Consider the following 24423-nt stretch of genomic DNA (forward strand, 5'->3'; position numbering starts at 1 on the left):
GAGTGAATAGACCTATTATGAGTGAATTGAAAAAATAATTTTGAAAAGAATCAGATCAAAAAAATTTTTTTAAAAAAACAAATCAATGCCAAAATGCCGCATGTGAACAAAAAAACAACTAGCGAGAAATAGCAATTTGGTTCAAACAAAAAACTAGGTTTAGAATGAACTAGGAATGGATTGGGAAAACATTTAGAAAAAATTAGAAAAAAATCCGATCCAAAAAATTGAAACAATAAAATCAGAATGAAATTGCCGCATGTGAACAAAAAACCACTACCGAGAAAGCGAATTTTTGTTCAAACACCGTTTTCTCACTCAACTCTAAAAATAGAGCAAAAAAATTCACACTGCAAAACCACTCGCTTTTTCGCTTCACTTCCTGTTTCTGCGTGACCAAAATCACTCCTCCAATTTGACTTCAAAAATCATGAAAAGCGTGAACAGATCTTAAAAAAAACATAGCTGGAAACGACTCGAAAAAGAAAATTGCCCATACTTATGGCTAAACAACTAGAACAACTATTGTGAACCTTAAACCTCTACAAATGCCATAAAAAAATTGAAGAAGAACGGAAACGCTATTCAAAAACAAATTGAACAAAAAAAAACTAGAAAAACTTAAAAGGAAACATAAAGCCGAGTAAAGTTCGTTTGCAATTAGAGCAATGAAAAGCTCACAATTTCTCAATTTTTCTGTCATTTGTCCCAATAAAAAATGTTTAAACTTTAATCAATTGGTATCTGAAAAATCCATAAGTAACAAACTTCTATTCAAATCCCACTTATAGCAATAAAACAAAAAAAAAACAAGCAACAAATCATTAAATTACCATTAAACTCCAATTAACTACTTGAAACCTTCAATTTCTACCAAAAAAGCCTAAAACTAATACAATATCATAATCAAACCTCATAACCATCAAATCAAAAGTTGCAAAAAACTGCTTTTAAAAGCCGCACGTGAACAAAAAAATTTCGCTCGCTTAGAGAAAATTTTGTCACATATCAATTTCTTGCTCTCTCAAAAACAGCGGTATGAACAAAAACCACTCTCTTTTCGCTCCGCTCTTCACTTTTGTTCAGCACCAAAATCACTCCAAATTTTTTCACGCGTTTCATTTCGCGCTTCAAAAATCAATCCAATAGAATTGATTAAAAAAGGACTTCTCCAATACTCCTCGTAAAAAAAGACAGTGTCCCAATACAATTCAAAGTCTTTGAATTGTAAAAACAAACATTGTGTCCTATTTTAAAAAGGGTAAGTTGAGTTGTATTGAGATATTTGATTAATCAGATTGCATTACACGCAAAATACCTTCGAATAATCTATAGAAAATAATAAAAATAACTTTATAAGGTTAAAAGGATCTTTTCCGTTTGTGCCCCCCCAGCTTAGTGGGTGCATATTATTTGCAACCCCCAGACGCACGTGCAATATTTTTACATAATGATTTACTATGTAATGACACGTGCTCTGTCACTGGGGGGAGCATAACGTACTGGGGGGGGGGGGGGGCACAAACGGAAAAGATCCGGTTAAAAAAACTTGTTGCATGCTCATTTCTTAAAAATAGCAAACATTGTGCTAAAATTTGACGCGTGATTTAACAACGATACATGACAACTATTTTCAAAACCTTGAGACGATTTTTTGGACAATAATATTGCTTTGCCCAATTCTATTGGGTAACTTTTCATTTTAGAAACTCTGACAATATGGCAATTCGACTTCTATTGTTCAACTGCATGTGGTCTGTAATGATGTCAATTGATATCTGTAAATAGGGGGGGGGGCATTAAAAAATGGGAGGGGGGGGGGGCAGAATAAATCCAAAAAAAGATACCTGAAAGAATGCGTGATTTTGGCTGGGATTGTACAAAACAGCAGTCCTTGTGGTTGTCATATTCAGAGGCACGTTGTCAAACAGAACCCTCCGATCAATGAACTGGACTTGAGGTTGACCAAACTTGGCAGTACACTTGAGTTTGATTGAGTTGCCCCCGTGAACTTGCAGGTTGAATTCGCCCGAATCACACGCAGTATATGAAGGGTGAAAAACTACTTCACAAATCAATTCTTGCGATGCTTCAACACAACCTGGAAAGAAATTTGTTTTGTGTTCCGGAAAACATGAGCAAAGTTTTTTCTAGATGCTTGAAAATTTGATGGAAAAGTTTTTTTCTAGATGATGAACTAATACGTTTAAAAATTTTGTGTCAAGGTTCAACGTTTAGCTCAGTGGATTCTAAGAAATTTAAACTTGAACTTCCCAAATTTTCAGTACAGCTTGACAGATAGCTAGAATCGTATTTCAAAGTTAAACAGGTGGACCTCAGGCTGATTAAGAGTACTTCACCAGTCATTCCCGTTCTGAATTTCTTGCAAAACCTGGGGAAAATGCACCAAACTAGCAGGCCCGCAGAACCATAACTAGAACATCATTTAAAGAATAGAAGTTTCGGCTGGAAGTTTGGGCGTACCACCTTGAGCTGGAACACATGCCCCTCGTTTAACAGCCATAGGTTTTACGTTACGTTATCGTTGTGTTTGTTTTAATATATTACCCCAAGTACCAGCAATTTTGTGTTCAATTTTTTTGGCTTTGCCAACTTGCATATTTACGGAGCCCTAAGATTTGTTAGATAACGAACTTTTTCATGGTCGCCGACATAGGTTATGCGGCATGTTTAAGGAGCGTTAAAAAAGAGAAAAGAAAAAAGATATGAAGGAAGGGAAAACAGAAAAAAAGAAAGAAAAGAAAGACAGAAAAGAAGGAAACAAGAGCCAAAAGACAGGAAAAAGAACCGAGAAGAAAGACAGCAAAAAAAGAAAAGCAAGCGAGAAAAAGTGAAAAAAAGACAGAAAAAAGGACAACAGAGAAAAGAAAAAGAAACGAAATAAAGCAAGAGAAAACAGAAACGCAAGAGAACCGAGACAGAAGACAAGAGAGAGACAGAAAAAAGAAAGGAAAAAGCAGAAAACGAAGAGAATACAAAGAGAGAAGAAAGAGAAAAGAAAGACAGAAAGAAATGAAAGAAACAAAAGAGACATAAGACAAAGAGAAAGACAGAAAAAGAGAAAAAAAGGCAGAAAAACAACAGAATAAAAAAAGAAAAGAAAAAGAGAAGAAGGAAAGAGAAAAAAGAAAGACAGAAAAGAGAAAGAGCAAAAAGAGAAAAGAAACAGAAAGAAGCAGAGAAAAGTGACAAAAGCGAGAGAGAAAAGGAGAGAGAACAGAGAAGAGCGAGAAAAGAACAAAAAGACAAATGAAAAAAAGAGCAAGAAAAAAGAAGGAAACACGAGAGAGAAAAGCAATAAAAGTTGGAGAGAAAAGGAACAAAAAGAATCGAACCAGAAAAAAAATCGAGAAACGAAAGACAGAAAAGAGACAAAAGAGAGAAAATGGAAAAAAGAGAAAAACAGGACAGAAGCAAGAGAGAAAAGCAGAAGAGAAAGAGAGAAAAAGAAAAAATAAAGAAAGAAAAATGACAGAAAAGAAAGGAGAGAGAGAGAGAGAGAAAACAAAAACGAAAAGAAAAAAGAAAGGAAGAAAAAAGAACAGAAACGAAAGAGGTAAAAAAGTGAAAAGAAAGATAGAAAAAAATATAGGAGAGGAAAGCGGGAGAGAAAAGAAAGAGAGAAAAGCAAGAGTGAAAACAAAACCAGAAAACGAAGAGAACACGAGAAAATGAAGAATTAACGAAAAAGGAACGCAAGAGAGAAAAAGAAGTAGAGTAAAGAAAGTCAGAAAAAGAAAAAGAAAAGAGACCAAAGAAAGAGAGAAAAGAAAAGCAGACAAAAAAGAACAGCAAAAAAGAGAGAAGAATGACAGAAAAGAAAGAAAAATGAGAAGCAAAAGAAAAGAAAAGCAGAAAAGAACAGAAAAAAGAGAAAAGAGAGAAAAGAAAAAAAGGAAAGACGGAAAAGAAAAACAAGAGAAAAAATAAAAGCAAGAGATAAAAAAAGAGAAGAGAAAAGAACAAGAAACGAAAAAGAAAAACGAATGAGCACAAAGAAAGACAGAAGAGAAGAACAAAAAGACAAAAGGAAGAAAGAAATGAAAAAATACAGAAAACAAAGAGAAATAAGCAAGAGTGAGAGAAAGAGGAGAGGAACTTAAGACAGAACCGAAAGAGAGGAACGAAAGAGAAAAAAGAATGAGATAAAAGAAAGGCAGAGGAAAAAGATCCGAAAAACACAAAAGAGGAAAGAGAAAAACCGAAGAGAAAAAAACTCAAATGAAAGAGAGAAGTGAAAAGAGAGAAGCGCAAAAAAAAACGAACAGCAAGACAGAAAGGGGAAGAAAAAAGACAGAAGAAAAGACAAATGAAAGAAGCGAAAACGAAAAAAGAAACGAAGAAGAATAATGAAAGAAAGACAGAAAAAAAGAAAAAATTTAAAAAGTGTAAATACACAGAAAAAAAAAGAGAAAAAGACAGGAAAAACGAGAAAAGAAAGAGAGAAAAGAAAGACAGAAAAAAAGAACAGCAAGAAAGAAATACAGAGGATGAAAAAAATAAACGAAACAGCGAAACGAATGGGAGAAACTAAATAAAAGACAAATGAGAGAGAAGGGAAAAGAAAGTGAAAAGTAAGAAAGAAAGGGGGATAAAAAATGCAGAAAAAACAAGAAAGAAGCAAAAACGAAAAAAGAGAAACGAAATAGAGAAAAATGAAAAAAAAGCAGAAAAAAAGCAGAAAAGAAATACAGCCAAGAAGGAGGAAAGAATGAGGAAAAAGACAGGAAAAAGGAAAAGACAGGAGGGAAAAGGACAGAAAAAGAAAAAGAAAAGCATGATAGAAGAAAAACAAAAAAGGACAGAAAAAAACGAAGTGAAATGGAAGGGAGAAAGTAAAAACGTTACACAAAAGCTAGTCCCCGCCATATTACTATCGAGCTGATTTAAATGGACACTTTTGCATCTTCGATTTCATTTCGGTAATTGAGCTTAACTTAGGTATTCTTTGTTCCGTCAATATGTGAGATGAATCAGTACATGTCATTAAAGAACTATTTTGAGTAATAAATTTTTTGACTTTATAAGCAGGTTTTCTGTCATTGACCAATTTTTGAAACTGCAGTTTTTCAGTCGTTGATCCTTTTGGCACAGGCAAATTTTCAGTCAATGACCTATTTTTACATCCGCGGCTATTCAGTCAGTGACCCCTATTGCATAGTATCTTTTCGGTCATTAACTTTTTGAAAATGAGAGCTTTTCGGTCATACGCAGTTTTTCGGTCAGTGACCCATTTTTACATCTACCACTATTCAGTCGTTGACCTTTACGGCTAATAAGTAAGGTTTCGCTCATTAACTTTTTTGGTAGGGACATGTTTTCGGTCATTGACATTTTTCACAATACGTGCATAACGCTTTGCTGCATATTTGAGAGGCCTTAAAACATGTGAAGATTAGGAGTTTAAACATGGAGGTATGTATTTGAATTACGTTTAATATTAAGATAGATATATAGAAGACAGTGACAGGAGGCAAGACATTGAGAACTAAAAAGTGTGAAAAAAGGAGGGCATTGGGAAAGTAGAAACAAATGCAACGTTAATGGACAAAAATACCAATAAATACGCAGCTCAACTGCTCCTTAGCTCAACTCATTGCGCTTCCGCTCCCCAAGCCATAGACCCAGGTTCAAACCCGACTTTAAAATAGATTGATGCGATTATTCTATTTGCAACTTATTACGCAAAATGTTTGCGTGGCCGATTTGGATTTTTGAATGATCTTTTGCTTCACTTTTTTCAATTTTGCTTGATCGCAGTCTCATCATAAAAGGCGTAAACAAAATTGAAAACAGTGAAGCAATAGATAATTTAAAAACCAATTTGGTCACGCAAACATTTTGCGTAACAAGTTCTGATTAGAAGAATCGAATCAATCTATGTTACGGAGAATTTTAAAACGTTACAAAAAAAGCTTGTCACAGCTATTTTGTAACGTTTTTGATCTTCGATTTCATTTCGGTGATTGACCATTACTTAGAGAATCTTTATTCTGTCAACATCTGTGATACATCAACACAAATCATTCTAGGACTCTTCGTGTAATAAATGGATTCATGTTGTACTACAGTTTTTCACTCATTGACCTATTTTTGCATCCACAGTTATTCGGTCAATGACCCTTTTGGCACACGCAACTTTTCGGTCGTTGGCAGCTTTTCGGTCAATGACCTATTTTTGCATCCGCGCCTATTCAGTCATTGACCTTTACGGCATAGATAGCTTTCGGGTTATTGACTCTTTCGGCGACAGCAGCTTTTCGGTCATTGACCTTTATCAAAATGCTGCATGTTTACCTTTGCTGCATGTTTAAGAGGCCTTAAAACATGTGCAGATTAGGAGCTTAAACACTGTGGTATAGGTATTCGAATAGGTGGTATAGGTTATAAAGAGGATATATAGTGACAGGAGGGAAGACATGGAGCACAAAAAATGTGTGCAAAAAGGAGCGAATTGGAAAAAGGAGAAACGCATGCGACGTTAATGGACACAAGTCCCGATAAACTACGCGCCTCAACTGCTCCTTAACTCAACTCATTGCGCTTCCGCTTCTCAAACCATAGACCCAGGTTCAAACTCGACTGTTGTCAGTCACTTTCTCAGAAAACCATGTTTAAGGGCCATTAAAACATGTTAAGAGAGGCGCTTAAACATGGTGTTCAGTGGCTCTCTGTCGACGTTGAATTATTATATAGATATAGATGACAGCTTTTTGGTCATAGGCAGCTTTTCGAACAATGAACCATTTTTACATTCAGTATTCAGTCATTGACCTTTACGGCATAGGTAACTTTTCGGTCATTTACTTTTTGGCAAGGTCAAGTTTTCAGTCATTGACCTTTTTCAAAATACATGCGAATCAAAAGGCTTTGATGTATATTTAAGAGGCCTTAAAACATGTGACGATTAGGAGCTTAAACATGGTGGTATAGGTATTCGAATTATTTTTAATATGTTGATTGATAGAAGACAGATAGTGACAGGAGAAAGGCATGGAGCACAAAAATTGTGAAAAAAGGAGGGAATTGGAGAAAGTGGAAACGGATGCGACGTTAATGGACAAAAATCCCGATAAATACGCGGCTCATCTGTTTCTTAGCTCAAATCATTGCGCTTCTGCCTCTTAACTCACGGACCCCGGTTCGAATCCGACTGTTGCCAGTCGCTTTTTGCCGAAAAGCATGTTTAGGGGCTGTTAAAACATGTAAAGATTAGGAGCTTAAACATGGTGCCTTTTATGTCGACACTGAATTAATATATAGAAGAAGCAGCGCGCTGAAAAGCGTTAATTTTTTTTGATCAGCACATTCGAGGCCAATTATTTGTGAAAAATGCGGTTTTATCGCCCCGACTTAATGCCAAGTCAACTTCAGTATTGGACAAGTCTAATTTCATCGGTGATTCAGAGCCATGATCATGATTTTTTTCACACTTCGGTATTTTTCACACTCAAGCCGGTCTGATCAGAGCTGGCTCGGGTCTGGGACCTTAACCTCGGCAGTCTAAATCCAAGTCTAAATAACGTCAAAAATTATCCAATATAGGTCCGCGTGCGACCTTGATTATAACTTTCCAGCTTAAAAATATAGAAAATTAATATTAGTTTTCAATTAGTTACATGACATGTTAACAGACCTGTAGCGGGTCGCACTGAGAATGCAGTGCCTTGTTCGCCTATGATGGGACTCCAAGTGAACTCTGCCGCGTAATTCCTTCTGTTAAACAGCGTCACTGTCTCACGAAACACTACTGCTCCACCACCGCCACCTGAAGAAATTGTATAAACTGTAAAAAGTGCTAAATTTTGTGCAGCAAAGAAATGAAGAAATTGAATTGTTCAACAACGCGGAGGAACTTAAGTCGATCAAGCAAAAAAAACTTTTTTGAGCTAACCTCAATTCATATTTTACCAGAGGCAAACGCACCTAGTAGTTTCATGAAAACAGCGTGCAACCAATAACCCCCCCCCCCCCCGTCGAAGTTATTTTGGATTAACGGGCTTGAAATTTTGACGCAATGTTATAACAATGTTTAATTTGTCAATGGAAAGCGTTTGAGTATTTCAGACCACCCCGCTTCAAGTAATTAATAAATAAAGAAGAGCGATTGAAAGGTTATTCTCAATTTGAGGTTAAAATAACTGTTTGAAAAGGAGAAACTGGCAGAGATCCGTTCAAAAGGAATAAGCAGGCGTTCTTGTCAAATGTAGTTGCAGGAAAAAAAGTAATTAAGTAGTTTTTGGGTTTTTTCGGCGATCGTATTTTCAAGGTGAGAATTATCAGCACTATATATTGAAAATGTTACGTTGCGGACAATTGTCCGATCGGCACTAATTTTGGCAACGAGAATCAAATTTAGACGTCAGAATCGATACACAATCAATATATTAACGCAACTACCGCACGTCGCTCTGTTTGATTTGAATAAAGAATGATTTGCTCGGGAAGCTTTATAATTTTTGGAGGGCTAGGGTAAAAATCTGAGCGCTTTTGAATGGTGAAATTTTTGAATGGTGAGAACCTCAGTGAAGAAAAGTAAAAATTACGTTTTTATGCCACCGAATAATTTTAAAATTGTAATAATTTGATAACACAAAACAATTACGGACTAAATACACGCACCCCAGCTATTTTTGACAAACTGAAATTGTACGTTCTCGGGAACAACAACTATTTGAGAAAAACAAATCACACTGGCTAATGTCCCGTATAAAATAATCGGCAAGCAGTTAGTTCCAACTCAACCGCTTTTAAATTTTTAAACGTTTTAACCTGAACGATTTTGACCAGTGGGTCACAAGATGACTTTTTGAAATATGGACCCATCAAGAAGTTAACGAAAATGTGAGCGTGATGACTATTTTCGTAGCCGAATGTTTTCGGAAAATCTGTTTACAGGTAAACCTATGAGAGAACATTCTGCGGAAATATTTGTTTTTGCCATTTTGGATCCCCTTTTTACCGTCATCCCTGAATGAAACCTGAATGTTGAACTTTATCCTTTTAGAGAATTTGGTCTTTTCCGCATTTTTAAACACGAGTAATTGAGGCAGTTTTAAAATCGAAAGAATCATTTTCTATAACACTTAGAGTTATAAAACTTTCAAGAAAGAACTCAAGAAAAACATTTGATTTTGACAAAAATGATTACCACCATCACCTTGGCGTCGATTTTGATTTCAAAAAAATGGGGCGACAAGAGCTTTTCAATGAAATCTTAAAATTTTATCGAGCAAACAGTGATTGACATCACATGTCTTGTGTGATGAAGTGAAGTTGCTCTGTTTACATAGGAGTCCAAAGATCGTTTACTGATGACAGGACGAAGATTTATCAATGGTTGAGAACAATTTTCATGACGGAGCATAATTTAGCTATGATCCGTTTGCAAAGTAAACAGAGCCTTCTTATAGAAAGCGGCAGATTTCAAGTGCAAGATGCAACGTTGAATACAGAGATTAAGGTTTGATTGATTAGGATAAGTAGTATAAGCAGCAATTGAAGTACAATTCAAAAGAGACATAAAAAGGACCAGAGACAACCGAAGAAAACGTGAAAAAGCGTTGCTAAGCATTCTGTGACATTGGTTTAGAACTTCGGTTTAGTAAGAGGAAACAGTTGAGAAACTCAACAATGTCAAGACAATTTGAATTATTGTGAGCCTTTACTTTGAAATGCTTCGGAGAAATAAACCTCGATGTTTATATTAACATTAGTAATTACTATTATAAATCGTCTTGAAGTTGTTCTTTTCATGATAGTGCAAGTATTTTTTTCTTATATCTATTTTGTGATTCAGTTTTGATATTACTTGCTTATTTACAAATTTTAGAGAAATCCAATTTGGAACAGCGCATAAGGGTGCAAGAATTGAATTACCAGAGTAACAAGCCTTTTCTTTTATTATATTTGATTGATTTTCAGGGCGACAGACTCCCCTGACTGTGCAGCCCAGCAGCAATTGAGAAACCGACCACAAGCAGTATGATTAGCGTGCAACGCAAATGAACAAAACACTGCAATGACAACTTGGTTGCTAGCGCAGATAAAATCAGCTATTTAATTGATTTTCTGCAGAGTAAATAGTTCATTCTATTTTTAGACAAGGAGCTCAATTACTCATGAATTTTTTTAGGGAGGCCAATCAACAGGATGACATATCAAGTGGACGACACTAAATTTTGTTCCAACTGGACGGAAATTCCAAGCACTCTCATTGCTAAAAACAATATATTGACTGTTCTACCCATAACCTAGTTAGAAGTGTCCATTTATACTTTAACTACCGCAAAATAGGCAAGACAAATTTATGCAAAAAATTGCAGGGCACTGACCAAGACCATACCTCTTATCCGCTGTAGGATGTACAGAGGAAACAACGAATAGCTTTTTGCAACGAGGTGTGACCGCCGACCCGTCAAGGAGATTTAAATTATACGCGCTTATTGAGATTATGCGTATATTATTTTATTTGTTGACCATGATTAGCTTCAAATTACGTTTGTTCAGGATTCCTCGCTGCAAATTTCAGAGCTCGGTAGACTTAAAGAAAGCGAAAATTTTTTAACCCGTAGATAGATTAGCCTATTATATACATTTGATTGTAACTAACCGGAAAACAAATTTTGGAAAACGCAATTGCATATGTTCGCCGAACTCCTTTTTCTATAAGGAAAAAGGAAAACGCAAAAAGAACAAAATGCATTCACCAATTGTTCAGCAGAAGCGTTGTGACAAAACTTGGCATTGTAAACAATTTGCTATAATTGACTGAAGTTCTTTTTTTTATATAGTTACCTGTCCCACAAAAGAATACAAGTGTTTTTTTTTCAACGTGTTTATACCAAACCCGCATCATATTAACCGTCGAAAACTCTTCGGGAGAATTACAGTTCTCAAAAACTTTGGTTTCGTACTTATATGAATAAAAACTTTGCTTGGTAAAAAATACGTTTACTTGCATACAAATATGTCTTAAAAATGTCTTAGGTGAACTAGTTAGACTAACCTGAAGTAGAACCTCCGGATGCGTCCGGTCGAAGGGTGAGTTCAGTGTCGCTCAACTCCAAAGCCACCGGAACAACATCCGCATACACCAGAATGTGGTTCACGTGCGTGTGGTTGATAGCATAGGAAATATTTCTGCAACAGAAAGACTCATTGGCCAAATTTGCCTTCAAAGATGCTTTCAAAGAGACAAGAAGCCATCAAAAACGCGAAAAAAAAACAAAAAAAACATGAGGCCAGGGACTAAGAAGATTAGTATGCCTGCCTTATAAGTAAATTTAAATGAATTAGATCGGCTATTTATAAGATACAGGTTTCGAACCCAAAACTGGTATATTTTCACAAGAGTTGCACCTGTTTAGCCTAATTAGACCCCCAAAAAAGATAATGTGGGTCTGATTAGACCCCCCCCCCCCCAACCCCCCCCCCCCCCAAAAAAAAATAATAATGCGTACCTCTGGAATCGTCCTTTAGTGTTGCTTTCGAATACAAGTGGCAGTTTGGCCTTTGAGTTTGGAGGAACCACTTGGCTGAGAGGACTAGTCTGTCTCAATTCCCTACAGTCTATATTGACTGAAATGTGGATGTGTTGGTCCAGGTTGTTTGCTATAACCATGTCCTTGCTGTTCACTGACCTGAAATAAATCCTTTCCCATTTTTTCTCCAAAAGTCATTCCATTAACGACCACCATCATGGTTAAAAAGCCATAAATGGGGAGGGAGGGCTATAATGGTGGTCTTTCCCATTATAGCCCCCTCCTCAAATATGTTATGCTTACTAATTGATAGTTGTGAGATGCTTTTTTAAGGTGATAGATGATGACCTCTATTGTCCTCTCTTGATCAACTCGTTACTCATCAGCCATTTACAATACCCAGCTGTTCATTTGAGTACCATAGTATAAACCCTTATTGTGACCTTAGAAGAAAAATTAGCTGGGCTGCTAAAACGTGCTATCATCGCTCCAAGTTTGAACGACTTTGATCAAAAAGTGGATGAAAAAATTTAAAAAGTTCCCTTCTCAGATACAAAATAGCATGCTATTTAATTTTAGTTGTACGAAACCTGAAACCTACTGTCAGACCATCTACTGGCTTGGGGTTGCAAAAAAGCCATTTCAATCGGCAAAACAACTGGGAAAGACATTCATAGGAACGACCATCGAGTCAGAACTTTGAGATAAACCTGGCACCCCCATGCCTTTAGTATACTAACTAAAAGTTCATGTTAATTATCAATAACTCAGAATAAAGAAAGTTTATGTTACATTAGATAAATCAGGAAAACTTTATGTGATGCCACGACAAAATTCAAAAATTAATTAAATGATGGTTTGCAATGAACTCATTTTGAAAAGATGATTTTTTAGGGAGACAAGTAGCTGCAGGGATGAAAAATGAGATCTTAAGTACACTTCTTTCAAATTCAGGTTTTGCTTTTATAATAAAATTTCTTCTAACAGCTGAACCTTAAGTACACGCTATCGTTCTAAGCCTTATAAGTCTCATAAAATTGTTTAAGGATTTAAAAAAGTCAATTCGACTAACTAGTTTAGTTATAATATTTATATAAGATTTATAAATATTTAACATAGGTATAAATTAAAGCGCAATTGGGTTTTTAACGAATTTAACACAAGATATAAAAGCAAACTTTAAAAAGGCAGGATCGAGAAAGTCAATGAGAACTTTTCTGCCTTTCAAAATGTTATTAATGAATTTGTTCCTTTAAAAAACTCCTGGTTTGGAAAAAATCTTGAACTATTCTTCAGCAGTAATAGCTGAGAAAAAGGTGATCAGAAGTTTAGTCAGAATTTTTTCCTAACATCTCAAAAGTTAGTTCTCGCTTTCTTACTTTAAAATCTCGCTTTAGTAATTTGTCTTTTTCTCAATCTATGTCTCTATCTCTCTTGCTATTTCGTTCATTGTAAATCTTGCTTTAATATATATATATATATATATATATATATATATATATATATATAGTTCTTTTAAAAAGGGGATTCCATTCAGATAGAATTGCCGCAGCAATAATATTCGCTGCCGTTCAAATGGCGTAAAGTACAACGATAAATTGTCCATTGGACATTTTACATACTGTTATTGGAAACTCGCCTTTCTCTGCTGCAATTGATAATTCTTATATTGTTCCATCAGGAAACTTTGTTCCCGATTTCGGATATAAGGATCCGGGGATGACTATAAGTTTGCTGTTAAAAATGGAAGGGTGCGGAGCGTGCTTCTTTGTCTATTCCAATATTTTTTGCGCAATAGGTCTTTGTTTTTGGATTATATGAGACCAATTTGTAGAAGTTCTCGTGGTTGTGCAGCTTGTAATTTAGCGACATGACGTTTCGCGGGTGCCCCTTAATGTTTCGAGCAGAGACAAATTCCTCATATTGAAGTTGGTGATGATGCGCGATGGTGATGATCCGAAATGATGTCATTTGAAAGCTTGGAGGTAGGTGCGCCGTTCTCGAATGCCAATAAGAAAACATTGTCGTCTAATTTGTCCAAAATACTGCTAAAAGGATTAATTGAAAGTTCAATTATATAATTACCATGGAGAGGTTGGGAAATCATCAATATTTGATTGATTTTCTCTCTTGATATTCTTGCCTAATTGTCTGTAACACAAGTTGCAAGGAGGATAAAAACTTTTAGTTGGCTCTTAATAAGTTGGTGCCTATACAAGTTGTTCGATTTTGCTTGTGCGTAAGTGGTTGGAGCCAAGACAATTGCCACCTTTTCTATTACTTGTGAATACTGCTTTTCCTTATCCAAAGTTTCATAACTGTTTACTCTTGTGTGTTCTTTTAATTCTACATCAGGGATATCAAAGCTTTAAAAAAATCAGGTTAGACGCTCCTTGTGGTGTAGCCCTTAATTTATAGTTTGCTTCATACTTTCCATCAGTATCAACGGGTGATTTTACTGCAGTTTAACCTAACATACGAATTTGTGATCCGCTGTAGGATTTTGTAATTTTTATAGCAGAGAAAATCCTCATGCTAGGTTTGAGTTTTTGCTTTTCCAAAAAGTTGCCGCAATGTATTTTTGTACTTGTGTTGGGCTCAATTAGGTTCTCAATTTCCAATCCATTTTAATTTCCAATCCACTTCAACCTATTTTTAATTATGTCTCCGGTGGTCAAATGATACAAATTCAGGTAAATCCTGGACTTCGGATTACTATTTGTTATAACTTTTGGAGCATTTAGAAGTTCAAAGGTAACAAATCCGTTATATAGATATTCCGGTTGTGGTATTCTGTTTCTTGGTTTTGATCCTTTACCCGGTGGACAGAGTGCGTGCGATGAGCGACGTTGTTGATCATAACCACTGCTTGACGCGAATTATGGTTAGAGTGTGATTGGGAGATAGCAGCGTTAAAATGTTGATTTTCACGTTTATATTACTGTATCGCATCAGTCTTGAGTAGACCAAATGTTCATTTCTGTATCTGCAATTATCGTATTCAATACTAACGTTATTTTGGCGGTTTCAGTTATTGAAGTACGGTTTCTTGTTATTTTGTTATGTAGTCAATAAAGAAGGAAGCTTTTCCTCTTTTTCCTCAGTGAGCTCTCTTTTCATTGTTTGGAGCAAATGGAAATGGAATGTCCTTGCCTACGGCAATAGTTGCAAAATCGTGTGTTATTTGACCGACCGTTTATATTGGGATCTTCAGAAGGCCTTCTGTTAATAGCGCTAACTTCATTATTTCTAATTAGGCTAGTAAGCTCTTTGATTTGCGCTTCAAAGCTACTAGGATTATTATTTGTTTGTTTTACTGTGCCATCAGTGCTAACAGCAAATGTTAACTCTTTTGTTATTAACTGATTTTGTATTTCATCCCATCATTAATCGGACTTTCCATCCTGTATTAATGGAATTTGTGCTTTATGGAGGGGGGCTGTAGTTATCTTATAGCAAACTCAATGTACCTCTGCTCTCGTGGTCACTGTTGTATTGTAATTTCAATGACAATTTGGCAAGGGTCTGTTAATTGTGCGGGTTGTTTTCAGACAGCCCCTATCAACAGCGTGTTTAATACAGTGGAAATAATTTTTAATACCCCTTCTTGTCTAGTGGCACTTCTAACCGATATTTACATTAATCACGACTATCTGTAAACCAAATTATGAAATGCAATTAATTTGGTAGAGATTTCTTGTGGTATCTTGTTGAACTACTCTATTGTCGTTTCTGTTGGTAGCGATCAAAACGTTTCTGTTGGTCCGGCGTGGTCTGCAGGTAGTGTTGTACCCAGAGAAATTCATTTTATAATCATCAGAGCTCCAGAATACATTTGCACTTTGTCTTTGGCCACTTCTCGAGAGAGTAACAAGTGACATGTTAGGATTGGAGAGGGGATATCAGTTAGTGCTCTTGTTACAGCAGCAGCGCTAGCTGTACTTGATGCAGAGCTCACAGATATTGTTTTACTAGTCCCAGATGGAGCTAAAAAGGCTGCACTATTTGGTGTTCCTCCTCCGGATGACATTATTTTAATATTGTTATTAATTTTTTGCTTTAGAAAGATAGAGACTTTTATGCGTGCCTCACTGGTTGCTTATTTTTATACTAAAGGCATGAGGGTGCGAGGTTTCTTTGTCTAAGCCTTATACGTCTCGAATATTTTTTTTAAAGATTCATATAAGCATATTCGACTAACTAGTTTGGTTATAAGGTTTATAAAAGTTTTAGATAGATATAATTTAAAGCCCAGTTTGGTTGATAACGAAATTAACTCAGGATATAAACGTTAACTTCAAAAAGAAATGGTTGAGAAAGTGAACGAGAAATTTTCTTTCAGTAAAAAGGTTATGAAGATTTATTTTTGTTCCTTTGAACAAAGTTCTGCTCAGGAAAATATCATTAACAATTCTTCAACAGTAATACTTGAGAAAAAAGTTATCAGAATTTGAGTTAGAATTATTTCTAAACTTCTCAAAAGTTACTTCTCAATTTCTTAGTTTGAAATCTGACTTTATTAAATTGTCACATTCTCAATCTCTTTATTTTTCTTAATATTAATATATCGTCCGTTGTAGCTTTTGCTTCAACATATACAGTTCTCTTGAAGGGGGTTGCGTTCAGAATTAATTGCTGCATCAATATTATTCGCTGTCGCTCAAATGGCAAAAAGTAGAACGATAAAACGTCCATTGGCCATTTTACACAATGTTACTGGTTAAAATAATTGGGTCATTCTATTTTTAGAGGGATGTAATTGAATAATTAGCTTACTTCAGCTAAGTGTTCTAATATCTAATATAAAGTATGAACTTGCATTTTACTACATTAGCATTAATTAAACTACGTTACTGTGCCTTTTTTAATTAAAAAGCAAAGTTATCTCCCTGCCGCTAATTGTTGGTAGCAAAAACAACAATTCATGAAACTCAGTGTTCTTTTCGAACACATTTTGCACCTTTATAATTGTATACTTAACTTGAAATGATTCTCACTTTTATAAAAACCATTACAAGGGTTATTTCAGTTCGACTGGCAATGAAAAGAAAAAATTCAACAGGCAAAAAGGAAGCGGTTTCTGTAGTTGAAAAATAGGCATATCTACTTTTGAAAATTGATATTTTTAATCCATTTCCAGCCAATGAAAAAAATCAAAAACCATTTCGGACTAGAAAATTACAATTTCCCAAAAATTTTTTTAGAACTTGTTGCAACAATTGCGGTATGCCCAAAAAAATCTCCCGACATATCAATAGTATGCAAGTTGCTTTCTTTCTCCTCCCCCTTCATAGGAACAAAGATAGATAAAAGTAAAAATCTTCAAAATTCAGTGTATTAAATTAAAACAAACAATTTTGCTCATATAGATACATAACCGCCGCTTGTCCTCATGCAAATCAGTTGCTTAAAAATACTGCAAATATTTAGGACAATAAAGTGTTTATTTTTCCACAGCTCAAAGCATGTTTCAACTCCATTTTGCAAAAAAGCGAACAAATTAACTATATTGATCCAAAATGGAACGCTGGACTATCCTACCGTCAGTAGTCTGAATTCACAAGACCAATTCAGAATTAGTCTGTACATTGCTTAGTTAAAAGAACGAAAATTACGAGAAAGACAAGTAAAAATATTCTGAGATTTGTTTTTTTGACTAAATATTGATGAACTATATATTAATTTTTGATAATAGACAAGCAATCTTTGATGCTAACTAGGAAGGGTCAAGATTTTTTTCTGAAAAGTAAAAAAAAATTGCAGGATCAGAATCAGAAATTGATTTTTTGAATATTTTAACTCGGAAAAAACTTGACAAAAAGCTAATTTGTCTCGCGGTTTTAGTTTTCATTGCAAACTCTAATACGAACCACAGATAAAACAAAAGTAGAAAACATCGAGAAACTTACCTCAAACAAATTTGACCGAAGTCGACGGAGGGTGGACCAATGACAACGTTCCTCAACTCCTGTGACGTCAGAGTTCTAGAACATTCTATCTTCTCTTGATTGCTCATCGGAATTGCGTTTAGTCCGTCCATAATCTTCCTCCTATTTGCCTTTTCCTCAATTTCATTCAGAGATTTGGCGCTTAGGAGTTTTGTCATGGCTGTGTCGGATGAGCCAGGTTTTCCACTTTTGGACTTATCGGCCGCTGAAAGGTAAAAGGGGAAGTAAATTGCTTTTATCAACTCCGAAAACTGCAGAGAAATTAGATGTCATCTGAAGTGCGGAAGCCAGTAGAGCCGAACGGGCGTTTAGCAGATTGAAATATAACTAAAGCCAAATATTTCCGAGATCTGATTGGTCGATTTTAATTTTAAGCCCACCGCTTTTAAACATAAACAGCAGCGTATACATGTGACTCCCATCCTCGGTGCTAGGAAAATTGGCCGACAGGGCGTTTAGCCGACAAGGAAAAAATGGGAAATTTAGCCGACAGTTTTATCATAATTGGTCATAAATTTTACTTCAATTGGTCATAAAAGTCTCATTGGTCCATAAATCAGTAGTTCGGTTGTGATAGATTCATATCAAGTCCCACGGGCCGCTGAGGCATGGCCATGGCCCGCGAGGCATGGCCAGATGCGGTAAAATACCTTTGCTACGCTAGTTGATAGACATTCGTTACACTAGTCGATGAAAAAACTGCGGTATATTTGTCCGCTTACGAAATAGTGTTTTAAATTGGCCAGTCACAGCTTCAGAATAAGTTTTATTGCTCATTTTACTTAAATTGTCGGCTAAATTTCTCATTTTTTGGTTGTCGGCTAAACGCCCTGTCGGCCAATACGGCGGTCACCCCCATCCCCCCCTCACTTACAATTTATTTAAACGTATACTAATATACTAAACCTGAACCAATTAAATGGTGTTAAGAATTAGAGCCGAACGAGCGCAGACGAATCAGGTTGCGACCACGGATAGACCTTCGTTACGCTATTTTGTAGGTCTTTTTTCACAAAAATGTCACTAAAGGAAGAAGTTTAATTTCAACCAATCAGAGCTGGAGAAATATTCGGCTTTAAATCTCATTTTAGGACATTCTGCTCTGCGCCCGTTCGGCTCTAACGGCGTCTGCCCAATTAAATTAATTATTGTTCAGCCAATCAAATTCCGAATATAAGCTGTTTCGCATTTTTCTCATTCGGCTATGTGCCCATTGGGCTTTAATTCCTAGCTCCGACAGATAAATTGTCCGGACGCTGTTTTTCGAACTTTTCCACGAAAGTACTGTTTAAGTTATGGTTTTAAATCAAGCAATTCTGGTCAATAAATATTTATGGCTTTCGTTCTTTTTTTTCTCTTATTTTAAGGAATTCTGCTCGCCGCCCGTTCGACTTTACCTTTCCCCTGCTTGGTATGGATACAAACAATACTCGTTCAATGTTGGCTTATCATTTGTCGGCTAATTGGACAAAGCCAAAATGAACAACAGTAGAACACAGAAACATCCCGTAAATAACCAACCAACCAATCAGAGTGAATCACACGTCCAATCTATTTTATGATTGGTCAAGAATTAAAGTTTAAACTTATTGTTAAGCTCAAATGAAAACACCGAATTTGCATTTAGCCGAAATGAACTAACTGGTGATAATAAACAGCTTTTAATGCTTACTTTTCTATGCAAGGTCTCACACACGCACACGGAAAAACACTCAAATCACAAAAAATCTAGTAATCTTAAGACAAGCTTATACGTACGTAAGGTGAGTGAATGCATGTGAAATTTCTCGCTGAGGTTCTGAGACCATTTATCTCGATTGAGGACCTCAAAATAGTCATTGCAGCCTGATCCGAGCACAAATAAATAAATAAATACTTTTGAACTATTTAAATAGCCCTTTTGAATTAATTATGATTAAACCTATATTTGATTATATTGGTTACAGCTTTGTTTAGAACCAACCTGCTTCAACCTTTTGCTGTAGTTAGTCCCATAAAGTTGAAACGCCAGAGAGCGTTTGAAAAATTAGAGGCATACAAATGAGCATCGTTTTGCCTGATAATTGGATGTTTCAAATTTGAACTTTGACCTTTGAAGCAATCGACAGCGTTGCAACTTTATGCGACTATCTATATACTCTCTATGCCAAAATATCCCATGTGATATCTGCATCTAAGTTTCCCGTTAAACAAGAAGAACAAAAAAAATGTCCTCAAAAAACGTTCACGGGGTGTTAGAGTTTTGTACCATATACGTACCTCTCAGATCCTGATCCAGCTCAGCTAAATCTGGCTTTGGGGGTTTGAGTCCATTGGCTGGTTTCAATCCAATGTTGACTTGATCACTCAGAGCCAGATGCTGTTTCGTGTCTTTCTTGTTCATCCGTGTATTTCTAGTATCCTGTTGAACAAAAGTATGTTTTTGAACAAAAATCGAAAACAGTCGAGATACAGATAGAGTGGACAAATACAGATGTTCAAGATTGAAAACCAAAAATTCAGTATACTCCCAAATCGAGTCGTTCTCTGCAGCTGGGCCGTCAAAAATGTATCCCAAGCATCTGTATGCAGTAAACTGCGCTACCCTTGATCAATCAAAGAGAGCAAGCACTAGTTTACCAATATTCGTTATCTTAGCGAGCAGGGGTCAGCTTACCGAATTCGTTGCTCCTATTCTATGTTGAGCAACACTAACTGCACCGAAAAATTTGAAAAGTTGCGTCCGTCCCATTGCTGTTGAGGAAGTCATTCGACGCCTTATGACCAAATGCATAGCTCGTGAAGCAAATTCACAAGCTGCTGAACTATTTAACACAAAACAATTAGATGTAGCAGTCAAAGCTGGTGCTGGCATCATAGTACATGCAGCCGAAATTTCGTAGGAAAAATTGCAAAAATCAAAAACTCCGAAATAGAATAAAAAGATTGATTTCAAAAATGCTTTCCATTCCACGAAAAAAGCAAGGATTTGGACGCAGCTGCTATAATACCTATAGTTGCTATATTGGCGACTTTTTGTTACTCACAACAGTCAGTTTCAATTTAACAAACATATATAATTAGCTAAACTGGATACAACAAGGAATTCCTTTGGGACCGCTTTTGTTTTCACTAGCTTTGTGGCCAATCACTATAAAAATTGATACAAAGTTGCCAAGTCTGGTAGAGCATAACTAGCATTTGGATGATGGCACTCTTGCTGGTGGCAATCAACAATTTTGCACGCCATTGAATTTGTCGACGAATTTGGGTGAGGGTTCAGGTTTAGAACACAAAACAGAAAAATGTGAGCTCTGGTCACGAATAGCAGAGCAGGACTACTAATCTAAATCCTGGGCGTTGCCATTGGCAATCCGATCGTTGAGGATGAATCTTTGAGGTAAAAAGTCATTGAATTACAAAAAATGCTCGACAACATTGCTTATCTAGGAAACCCAGAGTACGCACATAGAATTATTCGAAGCTGTTTTTGTGCACCAAAGATCGTATGTTCCCTGCGATGTAACACTCCGTAAGAGGAATCCTGAGCTTTTTTGCGGGATGCTGACAATCTTAAGAGAACAACTTTGGAAAAAAAATTTGGCACCATTATAACTGACAACGTTTGTGAGCAGGCTCGTTCACCAACTACCCAAACCGGCATTGAAGTTAGACAAACATTTGACCTAATGAAAACGGGGTATGTTGGGTCAGTATTGCAGGCAGACGCTTTAGTAGAAAAAATAACCATTGCGAAAAAAACTAACAACCAAATCTTCAAAGAAACAGTAGAAGAACTGAACAATCTAAAAATCACCCAGTATATACCATTCAATATTCAGGAGGCACTTGACGATGCTGCTTTCTCCGACCTTCTTGGTTATCATATTTCAAATAGGGAAAAAGCTCGTTTGATTTCAATCAGGAGCTTGACTTTTTGCACCTCTGATTCCTAATCTGGGTTTTCACCATCAGCCATATAAATTTATAGTCAATAAGTTGAAGTATCGAAAAAATGCTTCGTTAAACATTGAGAAACAAAAATGAGTGCACTATCGAAGCGAAATATTGGGCAAGCAGGGTGATCGCGCATAAAGTTGTCGAGTTCGGGGGTTGTGATATAACGGGACACACGAGAGAGGGATAGAGTATGCGCTGCTTGCTTGACAGCAGTTTTAGCACCCGTATGGAAACAGAAAAGTTTAATTTTGGAGGACAACTCAAGATCAGAAAACATATTCTAGGACAACTAGTGGCGTTAGAGGCAACCATAGCTTCCCCACTGCAGCCCAGTCTAATTTCAGATGCGGTGAGGTATGGTTCCGATCTTACAAATGGCTAAGCATGGAAATATGAACATTATGCCCAAAAAATGTTGAAATAGGTATTTGCTTTGTACCTGTGTCGTTTGAAATCATTGGGGGCTTCCCAGATTTGGTTCAAAAAACATTGAAGCGCATAGCTTTGCTTGCTGATAATCGAAACTCTCAACTGAAAATTTCATCAACTGCCTGCAATCGGTTATCTAAAGGAGGTTCGGTGATCTTGATGAGAGGTTCAGCTACAATGCTGATCGCTAGAAATCCCCAGTTTTGAGACTTATTCAAACGACAACACATTCAATTTTTTACTGGTTAATTCCTGGACTTAGCTCACGCACCTTGTAGTTGCTCAGTCATTTATGTAAGAGAACTCAGTTGACAACAAATGAGTGGGCTTAATCTTCATTGTTTCGACCCAACTTTGTGGCTTGATTAGGACAGAGTTTCGAGAACTCAGTTGTGTGGGTTCATGTGAACAAACAAAAGGCAAAAAAATCAATTGGGTGGGTACCAGGGTGATTTGAAAAAAATGTCACGAAATAGGGCGCACAAGTTTCTGGCGCATTTTAGAGTCATTCTATTGATCTTCACTTGGCATTTTTTTTCAAAATTTAAACTTCCTTGAGGTAGTGCAGAATGGTCACAAGAACCACCAATGGAGACGATCAATTAAAATAAACATCAGATCAATTTCTGATAAACAATTCGAAAAATGGAGTTGTTAATTACATGAGTATCAACATTTTCTGAGGAAAAACAGCATTGGAAATTCAGGGCGGCATATGGTTTGACATGAATAAAAGTGTACAATTATTTAAATCTTAAAAAATTAAGATATTTTCTCCCACAAACAGCGGATTCAAAAACGTGAAATTAATTTATAAAAAATTGCACAAAAATTACGTTCTTAAAACAATTACAGAAAACTTACACAAAATTTGCGGAAAACAGACGCAACATTAAAAGGATTCGAAATAAAGGATGTCAAAAAACAAGAAAATGGGACTAAATAATCAAAGCTTCTCACTCATTGAACTATTTAATATTAGAATGCTGATAACTGGCAATCGCTTACTGGTACTATTAAGGCTGAAATTGACAAATTTAACATTAAACGAAAGAAATTTCTATTGAAAACTTCACTAAAAAAGCATGAAAACAAAAGTTATCTGGGTCTACCCGGGTCGAGGCTTGGTGCTGAGTTTTTGTATGAAATGCGGTGAAATGAGTGAAAAAAATAATTGTCACTGCGTATTTCTTACATCTATCAGCGGTGAATTGCGGTGAATTGTTTATTTTCACCACGTTCTCGGTGTTCTCACGAAAAATAAATTTCCTTACTTGGGTTCGAACCTCTCATCTGCATGTCTTCAACTTCTGGTTTCACTGCGCTATGTGTCACTAAATTCTAAGCTCTTACATCTGACTTTAAATCAGATTCAATAAACGTTGGAAAACAAATGCAGTGAACTTTTGTAATAATTGCGTTGAGTCTGGCGGTGAACTTGTGTAGGAAATGCGTTGAAATTAGGTGAATTAATTTTTTCATTGCATTTACCGGAAGTTTTCAAAAAGTAACCTACTAAGGTACTACAGAGATATTGTCGAGCATAGCTGACGACGCGAAAGCAGTTTGTTTCAATCACGTTACACGTTTCTTGCTTCCAGTTAACAGGCTAGATCATTTAACCCCTCAAATCATGATAACCCCCTCTATCAATAAACTCCTCTATAATTTCGTCCCACCAAATAGCAGTCGACAATAAAGGCATGTTTTGTCATAATTAAGCTGATAACATAATCCCATGATCGGTTATGGTAGATGCTTATTAAGTCCCACGGGCATGGCCATGGCCCTCAAAAGTCCTTAGTTTTATAAAAGATTAAAATCGGGGTGAAATGATAGAGGTGTTAAATGATAGTGGGGTTAAATGATAGAGAGTTGATTAAATCGGTGTGAAATGAGAAGTGGTTAAATAAATAGGGGTGAAAACGGGACCCCTTCTGGTACATAGCAGCAAAACAACAAAGTACCTGCTGTTACTTGATCTAAGAAAACGTTAGAAAACATTTAAGCAATATATAATTTTGTTTTAGAACCAAACAAGTGGTATCCAATAGATTTTTCCAGGACAAGAAAGAGGTAACAATGCATTAAAGTTACATGGATAAGCTAGAACAAGCTTTTGACTGATCAAATATCAGTCAATCGCTTAAACTTAAAATAAGTGGTTTTTCAGTTTTCAAAAACTCGTTCTCCATTATTTCAATAGGATTAACAAATATTTGTTCCATCTTACGCGAGCAAGATTTGGAAAACAGAAATAGATTGGAGATTGCTATACATGATAAATAGTAGACAATAAATAATGATCTGATAAAATAACTTTAAAAGAGTTAAAGTAAACGCAAGTTAAGCTAATGAATATCTTGAGTTAAGGTTTTAATATTTATTTCTCACTTTTATTCCACGAAAATTTACGTCTGAAGGTCAATTGATGTCATCTATCACAACACCAATGGAAATACACATTATGGTCAAAAACAAGTTTAATTTTTAGCGCATTTTTTATATTGGAGAAGTATATTTCTGGGTTCATAAGTTCAAGAGAGGTGGTTTTTTATATAGTTTGGCGAAAACTTTCAGGTTGTTCTTATTATAGTGAGTTA

At 36.0% G+C, this 24423-nt stretch overlaps 1 protein-coding gene across 5 annotated transcripts in view; it reads right to left on the reverse strand.

Moving 5' to 3' along the window:
- The window catches only part of LOC142349892 (cilia- and flagella-associated protein 47-like), a 144330-nt gene that overhangs the window by 93305 nt on the left and 26602 nt on the right, over positions 1–24423 (reverse strand). For 4 of the 5 annotated variants that reach the window (XM_075401731.1, XM_075401733.1, XM_075401732.1 and 1 more), the window contains 7 exons: positions 19712–19853; positions 19211–19297; positions 17414–17657; positions 11484–11663; positions 11030–11163; positions 7658–7789; positions 1848–2101 (listed from right to left, as the gene is read on the reverse strand). In XM_075401731.1, coding sequence (XP_075257846.1) covers positions 1848–2101; positions 7658–7789; positions 11030–11163; positions 11484–11663; positions 17414–17657; positions 19211–19297; positions 19712–19853 — 1173 coding nt within the window. The remainder of the gene's footprint in view (positions 1–1847; positions 2102–7657; positions 7790–11029; positions 11164–11483; positions 11664–17413; positions 17658–19210; positions 19298–19711; positions 19854–24423) is intronic. The other variant, XM_075401734.1, reaches the window with a different exon arrangement.

The sequence above is a fragment of the Convolutriloba macropyga genome, chromosome 11 (assembly GCF_964194025.1).
Source record: "Convolutriloba macropyga chromosome 11, txConMacr16.3, whole genome shotgun sequence".
Classification (NCBI taxonomy): Eukaryota; Metazoa; Xenacoelomorpha; order Acoela; family Convolutidae; genus Convolutriloba; species Convolutriloba macropyga.